This window comes from Argopecten irradians, chromosome 5 (assembly GCF_041381155.1).
Source record: "Argopecten irradians isolate NY chromosome 5, Ai_NY, whole genome shotgun sequence".
Lineage (NCBI taxonomy): Eukaryota > Metazoa > Mollusca > Bivalvia > Pectinida > Pectinidae > Argopecten > Argopecten irradians.
The window spans coordinates 29,286,305-29,298,136 of NC_091138.1; the positions used below are offsets into that span (position 1 = coordinate 29,286,305).

Here is an 11,832-nt window from a genome sequence, read left to right on the forward strand (position 1 = left end):
AGATTACAAGATTTTTGTATAATTTTTTTATTAGAGTCTGGGATAATTATTAAAATATTTTTTCTTTCCCAACTTGTTGTTCTAACCAAACATAACCAAACCCATACGTACATGATATTTTAGATCAATAGCAATTTTATTATAAACCTCTATCCAAGTATAATTCCACGATATATAAGCATCTGTTCAATAAAGACGGATTTATTGTCAGTCAACATTTTATTAGAATCACCATCAAAAATAAGGGAAGACAACTCTTACCAGCAGAAAACCGCGGGAATGTTTGTCATGCACATGACCACAGACAGACAGAAGTGAAACGTGACAACTTGAAAAGTCAATATTTAGGGGTTTGTAAACCGTTTGGCAAAAGTTGAAAAAGTGTACTTACAACTTGAATGGGTGACTGAGTAATGCACTGTCTAATATAGCTGAATCAAGTGACGCACTAACAGTCAGTCTGTCGCATAGTTGAGTGATGCACTAACTGTCACATAGCTGAGTAATGCACAAATTGTCACATAGCTGAGCAATGCACTAACTGTCACAAAGCTGAATAATGCACTAACTGTCACATAGTTGAGTGATGCACTGAATGTCACATAGTTGAGTGATGCACTAACTTGCATAGTTGAGTGATGCACTAACTAATATAGGTGAGTGGTGCACTAACTAACTGTCACATAGCTAAATGATGCATTGACTGTCACATTGCTGAGTAATGCACTAACTGTCATCTATGTGACAGTTAGTGAATCAATCATCTATCTGAAAGTTAGTGTATCACTTAGCTATGTGACAGTTAGTGCATCACTTGATCTAGCTATATTAGACAGTGTGATATTAGACACACATAGCTGATTAATGTACTAACTGCCACATAGCTGAGTGATGCATTAACTTCACATAGCTTAGTGATGCACTAATTGTCACATAGCTGAATGATGCACTAACTGTCACATAGCTGAGCAATGCACTGGCTGTCATATAGCAGAGGTATGCACTGTCACATAGCTGAATGATGCGCTGACTGTCACATAGTTGAGTGACGCACTAACTGTCACATAGCTGAATGATGCATTAACTTCACATAGCTTAGTGATGCACTTACTGTTACCAGGGTTTTTGCCAGCTATTTTGGGAAAAGGACCCTGAGCAAAAATTGGGAAAATATTATCGGTGTTTTTAAAAAATTGGGAAATTATCATCATCATTTTAATTTAAGTCTGACGCAAAATATTCATTAACTATTGAGTCAGTGTTCAGTAATAAAAAAATAATGAATTTATCATTTTAATTATTTTTCATGCTGTATGTAATTTATATTGCATGTTAAAGATATTCCACCGCTGACAAACAGTATTTTTTCTCTATCAAAAAAAAAAAAGAGCAGATGAACTAGTATTTTTTGCACAGTTACAAAAGTTGCTTTCTGTACACCATTACCGCCATTAAAAAGTTTGAGCTTCTTCTTTTATTTTAAGATAAAAATATGAAAATAATTAATTGCATTCCAAAAAATATCTTTGGCACTATGTCATATCGAATGAAGTACTGATAGTGCATGCACCAAAAGCAAAATAAATTATTTTCTATATTATTTTTTGTGATAATTAGACATATCCATACACGATAAAAACACAAATTATAGTTCAAATGATGAGTATTGTTTATGCTCTGTCGACGATGTCCAGAGCGTTCAAAATAAAATACTTGGAACGTACAAATGTAACTGATCAATGCAGAGATTATGGCAAAATGCAAGTACATGAGGCCTATGTAAATTGTCAAAGACATTTGAAAACGAAATATACTATATGTATACACAAACCACAATATATGGATTCAAATAAAATTTTATTTACAACTGATACTTAACAAATTGAATAGCAGACGAAACCTCTGGCTCATTCCTACTGTCACTTACCACACTGAAAGTGGGCCACGTGCCAAAAATACCAATTGACAGGACCCAAGATATTGTGCCTGAGGTGTTGATTAATTGGTGATTGCCATTTATAATCCTATTTTTATGTCTGGTTGATGTTTTGCGTCCGTACCCCAGTTAGTTTACCTGCGCTCTCGGCCAGCCGACTCACCTGTCATGGCCGCCATTTTCCAAAAAGTTGTGGGACTTCGCCACTGAAATCGGGAGGCTTCCGCGAACGTAAACTATTAAGAAATGATGTTTCCCATGTGAAATGGGCTTGTACAGGACATTAGATATTAATAACCGTTACCGGAGGTATATTGAGACATCATTTGCGGTTTTAACTTAATGCTATGATTGGGAAAATAGTGACTGAATTTGGGAAAATACAGTGCTATTTTTCAATTGGGAATGGGTCCGTTTTACCGGACCCTATAAAGGCCTGGCAAAAACCCTGGTTACATAGCTGAGTGATGTACTGACAGTACATAGCTTAGTGATGCACTTACTGTTACATAGTTGAGTGATGCACTAACTGTTACATAGCTGAATGATGTACCGTCACATTGCTAAGTGATGGACTGACTGTCACATAGCTGAATGATGCACTGACTGTCACATCGCTGAGTAATGCACTAAGCCACTAACTGTCACATAGCTGACTGATGTACTTATATAACCGTCACATAGCTGAGTGATGCACTTACTGTCACATAGATGAGTGATGCACTTACTGTCACATAGTTGAGTGATGCACTTACTGTCACATAGCTTAATTAATTGTAATGCACTGACTGTCACATAGTTGAGTGATGCACTGACTGTAACATAACTGAGCGGAAGCAATGGGCTAAATTAAGACAGAAAACCGATACAGCTGATACTATACAATTATCGACCTATTTTCAGGTGGATACAGTGAGTTATCAACCAGAGTAAGTGATATATCCCGAGGCCGTATCAACCTGAAAATAGGTCGATAACTGTTTCATTATATGACACTTCCATATATTTACCCGGCTCTTCAAAAGAATTAACTACAAAAACAGGACGGTATTTGCAAACTTTCTGTTTTAAAAAGTAGTTACATGTAGTATTAATGGTAAATATTCAAATGCTTCTTGCTAACGCTTCTTGCTTCTTGCTACCGGTGTAGACTGGTAGAACCGGAATATTGTATCAACTGCAGCCTGTCTGGCATTTTTGAACGTTTTCCATCAATTGAAGTTTGCAGTTCATTTCTGTTGATCACGGTTGAATGCAGTAAACTTGCTGCCTTCCGCCATATATGTTGCTGTCTATAATAATGACGTCACAAATTCACAATAGACTATCCCGACGTCATTGAATGAGTCCAGTAACCTCGCATGCTTTTCGCCGCCGATTTTGGGGTTGATATCGCAGTTGATGAATACTTCTGAGAAGCGTATCGGCCAATCAAAAGACAGCAAAAGCATCAGTCATATAATTATTATTATATAATACACTGACTATAACATAGATAAGCCAACTGTCACAGCTCATACTCTGACAATCACTGTGTCACATAGCTGATAGTCTGATACACTGTCAGAGATGCTGAACCACTGTCACATAGCTGATCCACTGTCTGTCACATAGCTGATACACTGACTGTCACATAGCTGATACACTGACTGTCACATAGCTGATACACTGACTGTCACATAGCTGATACACTGACTGTCACATAGTTGATACACTGTCACGTAGCTAATACATTTACTGTCATATAGCTGATACACTGTCTGTCACATAAGTGATACACTTACTACCACATAGCTGATACACTGACTGTCACATAGTTGATACACTGACTCTCACATAGCTGATACACTGATTGTCACATAGATAATACACTGTCACATAGCTGATACACTGACTGTCACATAAGTGATACACTGTCTGTCACATAAGTGATACACTGACTGCCACATAGCTCATTCACTGATTGTCACATAGCTGATATACTGACTGTCATATTGCTGATACACTGACTGTCACATAGTTGATACACTGTCGCATAGTTGATACACTGTCACATAACTTATACACTGACTATCACATAGCAGATACACTGACTACCACAGAGCTGATTCACTGACTGTCACATAGTTGATACACTGTCACATAACTTATACACTGACTATCACATAGCTGATTCACTGACTGTCACATAGTTGATACACTGTCACATAGTTGATACACTGTCACATAACGTATACACTGACTGTCACATAGTTGATACACTACCACATAGCTGATACACTGACTGTCACATAGTTGATACACTGTCACATAGCTTATACACTGTCACATAGCTGATACACTGACTCTCACATAGCTGATACACTGACTCTCACATAGCTGATACACTGACTCTCACATAGCTGATACACTGACTCTCACATAGCTGATACACTGACTGTCACATAGTTGATACACTGACTACCACATAGCTGATACACTAACTGTCACATAGTTGATACACTGACTACCACATAGCTGATACACTGACTACCACATAGCTGATACACTGACTGTCACATAGCTGATACACTGACTACCACATAGCTGATACACTGACTGTCACATAGTTGATACACTGTCATATAGATGATACTCTGACTACCACATAGCTGATACACTGACTACCACATAGCTGATACAATGACTGTCACATAGTTGATACACTGTCACATAGCTGATACACTGTCACATAGCTAGGGATCAATTTAGGTTTCGGGGGAAACTACCCTTGTTCAAATTAGGGGAAAAGTTTGGCCAAATATAGAGGAATTTGAATCTTCTTATTTTGGTCCAAAATTATATTCATTTTGAAGAAAAATACTGTAAAACAACTTATTTTAATTTCCCTCGCCCAACGAAGTTGGCGGGGGATATACAAATGGGTTCCGTCCGTCCGTACGTCTGTCCGTCCGTCCGTACGAATGGTTTCCGGAGCATAACTCTAAAACCAGCAGATATTTCCACGAAACTTCATACACACATTGGTCTTATGGTCTAGTAGTGCCTTTTGCTATTTTTAGGTTTTCATTTTTTTGCATTTCTTCCGTAACCATGGAAACATTGCTGAAAATATCATATTTTTGTACCAGGTTCGTTTCCAGAGCATAACTCTAAAACCAGAAGAGATATTTCCACGAAACTTCATAGACACATTGGTCTTATGGTCTGTTAGTGCCTTTTGCTATTTTAAGGTTTTCACTTTTTGTACTTTTTTCTGTAACCATGGAAACATTGCTGAAAATGGCAGATTTTTGTGTAAGAATCGTTTCCGGAGCACAACTCTAAAACCAGCAGAGATATTTCTATGAAACTTCATAGACACATTGTTCTTATGGTCTTGTAGTGCCTTTTGCTATTTTTAGGTTTTCATTTTTTTGTACTTTTTCCGTAACCATGGAAACATTGCTGAAAATATATTTTTGTACCTGGTTCGTTTCCGCAGCATAACTGGAAAACCGGTTGAGATATATGCACGGAACTCCATAGGCACATTAGACTTATGGTATAGTAGTGCCTTTTGCTATTTTAAGGTTTTCACTTTTTGTACTTTTTTCTGTAACCATGGAAACATTGCTGGAAATGGCAGATTTTTGTGTAAGAATCGTTTCCGAAGCACAACTCTTAAAACCAGCAGAGATATTTCCATGAAACTTCATAGACACATTGTTCTTATGGTCTAGTAGTGCCTTTTGCTATTTTTAGGTTTTCACTTTTTGTGCTTTTTTCTGTAACCATAGAAACATTGCTGGAAATGTCATATTTTTGTAGCAGGTTCATTTCCGGAGCATAACTCTAAAACCAGCAGAGATATTTCCACGAAACTTCATAGACACATTCTTTTTATGGTCTAGTAGGACCTTTTGTTATTTTTAGGTTTTCATTTTTTGCACTTTTTCCGTTACCATGGAAACATTGCTGAAAATGTCATGGTAAATGGTAAATGCTACTTTGCAAAACTCCACCCATCTTTGTGTATATAGTCTAATTTAAATGTCAAGGCTGTATACCTGATTCAACAATTGCAGCCCCGCTCTACTTGAATTATACTCCATCTTTCTTTAGCTCAACTTCCTTTTTCCTGGGTTTTTTTTCATACACATAAGTCTCCACAATCAAACTTACTTCAGCTTTGATATCTCCTTTTGCGGGGGATCTGAATGACTATGTCCTTGTTTAAGATTTAATAGAGCAAGGTTTTAGGCTCAATAATGAAAAATTTGAGTTTATCATAAAATATGTATATGAACAGTAGCTGTATGATAAATATGAAGAAATTTGCAAACAAAAGTCTAAAAAAAGTAAATGAAAAATAAGTCACAGGGGAAATTGTGTTACAAATCGGCCATTTTTTAGCTTCAAATGGGGAATTTTTAAATCTTCAGGGGAATTTTAGGCAAGAGAGGAATTCATTCCTTGAGGGGAAATTTACCCATAAACGGTAATAAATCAGAGCTAGATTGATCCCTGATAGCTTATTCACTGACTGTCAGTCACATAGCTGATTCACTGACTGTCACATAGTTGATACACTGACTGTCACATAGTTGATACACTGGCTGCCTCATAGCTGATACACTGACTGTCACATAGCTGATACACTGACTGTCACATAGCTGATACACTGTCACATCACTGATTGTCACATAGCTGATACAATGACTGTCACATAGTTGATACACTGACTGTCACATAGTTGATACAATGTCAAATAGCTTATACACTCACTGTCACATAGATGATACATTCACTGTCACATAGTTGATACACTGACTGTCACAAAGCTGATACACTGACTGTCACATAGCTGATACACTGACTGTCACATAGTTGAAAACTAACTGTCACATAGCTAACACATTATCACATAACGGATAGTCATCATACACTGACTGTCGAATAACTGATACACTGACTGCCACATAGCCAAAATGCTGACTTAATCCAGTTGACACAAAGAAAGTCTCGTAACAGACCTAGCTGTTACAATTTTCACAGTCGACACATTGCGTTGTCTATCAAGTTTTACTACATTAGTTATATTTTGGTATCACAACTAACACATGGCCATCGCAACACACAACAACTGATGACATTTTCAAGATAAAATGTGGGGGGAAAAAACTAAAAATTACTAATTTCTCTTGTAGAAATAATCTGTTGGATGTAAAATGTCAGTGAAGGCCAAGCGACAGAAATGTGTGGGATCGTCCTGTCACCATGGCCCTACCAATAGCTATCTTGTAAGCACACCTATTGGTACTATGGAACTTGTGAGCTGTCCACGAGGTCTTCACTACATGTCCCAAATAGATAAAACAGATGAGAACTTTACACCTGACAAAAGGTAACATGCAACTAGTACTTCCTAGCTACTGTCATAATGTATCATCTGTCTGATAGGACTTACAATAGTATACAAATAAAGTATGGGGTTGAGTGATATAGCAAGTTTCTGTTTTCCCGAGACTTGTCTACTTCCTGAGGTGGAGTCATTCTATATCTGAACTCAGGTGACCGTTAAGGCCAATGGGCCTCTTGTTATAAACATCAGTATTTCTGAATATTGTATTGAAGATCATCATAGTACAAAGATATCAACTGTTTACATAAATTATAACCTCTCTAATGCAACTTTGTAATTGCAAAACATGATAGCAATTCCATTGCTATCTAGAGGTTTGTGTTGCTGAACAGAACACTGCTTTGTTTGTATCATTTGTTTATTTATCTAATCAGGTTTAACATTCTATTAACGCCCAGGGTCATGTATGTTTTGGGAGGCTGTAGTATGTGTTTACAATAACACCTATGTTGTGTTGCAGTGTGGAGGTGATGGTAACCTCACAGAAATACCAGGATAATGGTTACACGTACAAACCACTCCTCCTCGGTGTTGATTGGCTCAAACACTACTTCAGAGGACAACATAAATGTCAAGTGTCACCGTCAATATGTGCGTCTGTGTTTAAGGAAGGTTAGTATGACTTCTCTACATTCAGGTCCCTGTAATCTACTGTCTTCCATATTGCTACAGTACATACCATAGGTAAAACATCTTCAACGAAAGTTATAAGTTGTAAGTCCTTGACTTGTGAAAAATTAATGTTTCAGACAGGTGCAAATTTGAAAATGAATTTTCAAAACCATGAGATTAAGTTTTAGGCCAGCTTCACATGAGCTATATGATAAACAACCACAAGTCTTCATTCATGTACAATCTTGCCCATTGATTGTTCTAATTTCAGGTTCTTTTACCGAGAAGGTCTGGAAAACTCTACCTGAGAAAGTGAAGTTTGGACAGAGTGTTTCTTATATGCAGTTAGCAGGCTTAAGTGGGAATGTGAAGGCTTGTCGGGCTGTAGGTGCTGCCATGAGGGCTAACCCTATACAACTTATCATTCCTTGTCACCGTGTCCTACTGGAAGGAGGGGGTATTGGCAACTACAGTGGTGGCAACAAAAACAAAATGAAACTGTGGCTTCTCAAACATGAAGGTATCATCAAATGAGACTGGAATAGCTTCTTAGTGGACTTATATAAATAAGAGAATGATTGTAGCTAAATCAGTATATATATATATATGCCAATAAATTGGGGAAAGTTCTTTTGGTGGAATTATTTACAGTAGTGCTCAGTATCTGTGATTGTGGAGACTTAGAATTTTGTAGTATGCAGATTTGTTCATTGTTGGTATATTTTGGTGCATTTTTCTGAATTCCTGTGTTTTTAAAAAACCATAGCAGTCCAGTATTTGATCTGCATGACATGAAATGTCAAGATGGTTTATGTACATATAAACTGCTTAAACTGGTTTAGACATAACCTGTGCCAAATGCAAAATTCTGAAACATTATTGTACTTGTGAAATGTACATGTATTAAATTTTATCTGCAATTATGTGAATTTTTTGTTTCTATACATGAAACATGATATTCTGTAAAATAATGTTGATGGCAAGAAAAACATTTAGATGAAAAAATGTTAATTGCAATGTTTTCCAAGATACTACTTTACACTGGCCATGTATGTATGTATATGTATGTATGTAACAACGTAAATTCCTCTGTTAATGTTTCGGAGCACCTGTCTATATGACGGTACAATGAAGTCAGATACACTCCACAAGGGATTACTGGTGACTTACTTCTCAAGAAAATCCCTAGAGGTTTGAAAAGGCCATAAACTAACATTTAGATTTTTTCCCAATTTACTTGTCCATTCATATTTTTTAAAGAAATATATAGCCAGAAAGGCTTTCAGAATTTATTTTTTTAGTTGGTCAGAAAACTTTGAATCATGTCTTTCATTTCTTAATTTTATCATTATACCTGTACAATTACGGACTCCAAAATCTGAGGATGGAGATGCTAGTCTGTCACTTTTATATTAAAATTTTGCCTGAAATATTGGTAGTACATGTATATCTTGTAAAAGAACGAAATAGTCTACAGACAACAAACTAAAATCAATCAATTTGGTGTAATATTGCCTCATTTGAATACGTTTTTCTCTTTAATTTATGTTCAAAATCATAATTATTTCCTTAAATTGTCTTCACTGATGGTTACTTTGTAGTATTAAAGCTGCCAAGCCCCCTGTTGTATAACCTGCATACCGTAATTTCCTGGGTATTATAAATAATGTGTTTTCTATGATTTTGTATAACAAATTCCAGGTTATACATCGATGTAATTCTTGAAAGTACAGTACATATCGGTAGTATGTACTAATAGTAGTACACGAGTCTATGTTATAGCGATAACATTTGGAACGGGGTATATCTTTATTCGAAGACATATTATAAAGTTATGAAGTTATCAATAGCACAAGTTTTGTTTGGGAATAGATTTTAAACGGAAGTAATATAGCTCATGTGAAAATATTTTGGCATAGTAAGAAAGTTACTTTAGCTATTTTCTATATATTTGAAATTATTTACAACGTATAGCCCGCATATTTTTTTTCAAATATGGTAACAGTTACTACAGATTGCCCGCATCAGCAGATAGCCCGCATTAGACATCTTCTGATGTAAAAAAAATCGTATATAGCTTGTGGGCAATATGCAGGAAATTACGGTACTATTACCTACTTCATGGTAAGTTAATGGATGTACCTGCAAACTAATTGAACTCAACAAGTGTGAAAGGGGGCTTTGCATCTTCGCTAGCCAATCTGAAACCAAAAGCATTGGTTAGTGAAGATGGGGCTTTGTGACAGAATGGAATATTTTTTCCAATATTCTACCACTAGCCCTTTTCTTGGTTAACATTATATTAGACACACATGTGATGCAGTTGGTTGTTTTTGTGAGTTTCCTCAGAACAGAAGTCGGGCACATCCTTCAAAGATAAATGGACTCAGGTTAAACAAAGGTAAACCAAACCAAATAAAACAAATGTAGCATATTTCTATTTTTCAAGAAAATACAAGTCAAAATTATTCATCTATGAAATGAAAATATTTTATTCATCCACAACTTCTATTAAAATTTATACAGTCAACATTTTAATTGTAAAAATATACAATTCATATTTCTTAGTAGAATTTACTGTTTCATATACATATACAGTATATATAACTGTATATAGTTATATTCATCACCAATGTTGCTATTTTGGAAACAGTAGTCTTTTGGCCTCAGACGTTCTTAACTGGTAAATTTGATTTGTAAAATAAGATAAAAAATTATTTTATCAACGAGTGCTTAATTGTACTATAATGGACGGACTTTAAAGTTTTAAAGTGATTATGATTTTGTAATAAAAAAAAAAAACCAAGAAAGAGCCGTTTATTTTATGTTATGGGAGGACAGGTCATACAGTATGTTCATACTTAATTGTGACCTTTGCTTGGGCCTAATAAAAAAATAGTCTTGTTTCCACTAAAACAATTTAAAAATGAAGGGTTGGTAGGTAGAGATTTTTTTTTTTTTTTTTTTTAATATATTTTTTCTTCATCCCAGTTTCTTGCAGTGAAAAACTGAAACAGACTTTATTCAACCTTACATAAACCATGGATTTGATTCCCAGGGGATTATTGGTGTCTTAAATTTATAGAATTTGTACATTCCTGTTTTTGTGCAAAACTAAACAAAATTTAGCTTGTTATTTTTTTGCTTTAGGACAAAACTGATAAAAAGTTTTTGAGTAGGCACTTACTTTATAGGGTCTGTCGGGTTACCGGAAACCAAAATATTTTTTTGTATGGCCTAATGGTAGTAGTTGATGAAATTTTATAATGCAAATTTAGACTTAATATCTTTATAGCTCAAAATATATGTTCAATATAAAAAATATGGAATAACTCCGCAAGTGTTTAATGTAGGAAGTACATTGACAAAAGCAGTAAGTCTATTTTAGTGATGCTATTAGTGTACGTGTATTAGATTACCCAAGACAAGTTCATTTTGCTTCAATCGGGATTCCCCCATGCAAGCACTTTCATATGCATTGATAAATAAGAATTAAAGTGATGAAGGAAAGTATTGGAAATATTGTCATTACAATCCTGTTTGGCCCCTTTATATAAAACTAACAATAAGTTAGAACAATACTTAGTAAAACACAAGTATTATATTATCTTATATTATCTCAAATGATCATTTGAGTCATTCCCTGGTGCTTCTTACTACTTCTCAATTGAATATTTGCATATGCCATCACACAGGGACCTAACACAAATTTTTTTAACCAACAGTATATATATATATACACAAGGACCTGGCACGAAATTTTTAACCAACAGTATACAATGTGTATATATATACAGGGACCTGGCAGGAAATTTTTAAACAACATTATACATATATTACCGTATATATACATAGAATAAATAAATGTAGAATATCCTTG

General features: G+C 35.4%; 1 protein-coding gene across 1 annotated transcript; it reads left to right on the top strand.

Moving 5' to 3' along the window:
- The first annotated feature begins 216 nt into the window (after positions 1 to 216).
- On the top strand, positions 217 to 11,239 carry LOC138323462 (methylated-DNA--protein-cysteine methyltransferase-like). The gene is made up of 4 exons (XM_069268092.1): positions 217 to 350; positions 7,126 to 7,322; positions 7,801 to 7,952; positions 8,224 to 11,239. The coding sequence occupies exons 2-4, from the start codon at positions 7,147 to 7,149 to the stop codon at positions 8,484 to 8,486; spliced, it is 591 nt and encodes a 196-aa protein (XP_069124193.1). The 5' UTR covers positions 217 to 350; positions 7,126 to 7,146; the 3' UTR covers positions 8,487 to 11,239.
- The last annotated feature ends 593 nt before the right edge of the window (positions 11,240 to 11,832 follow it).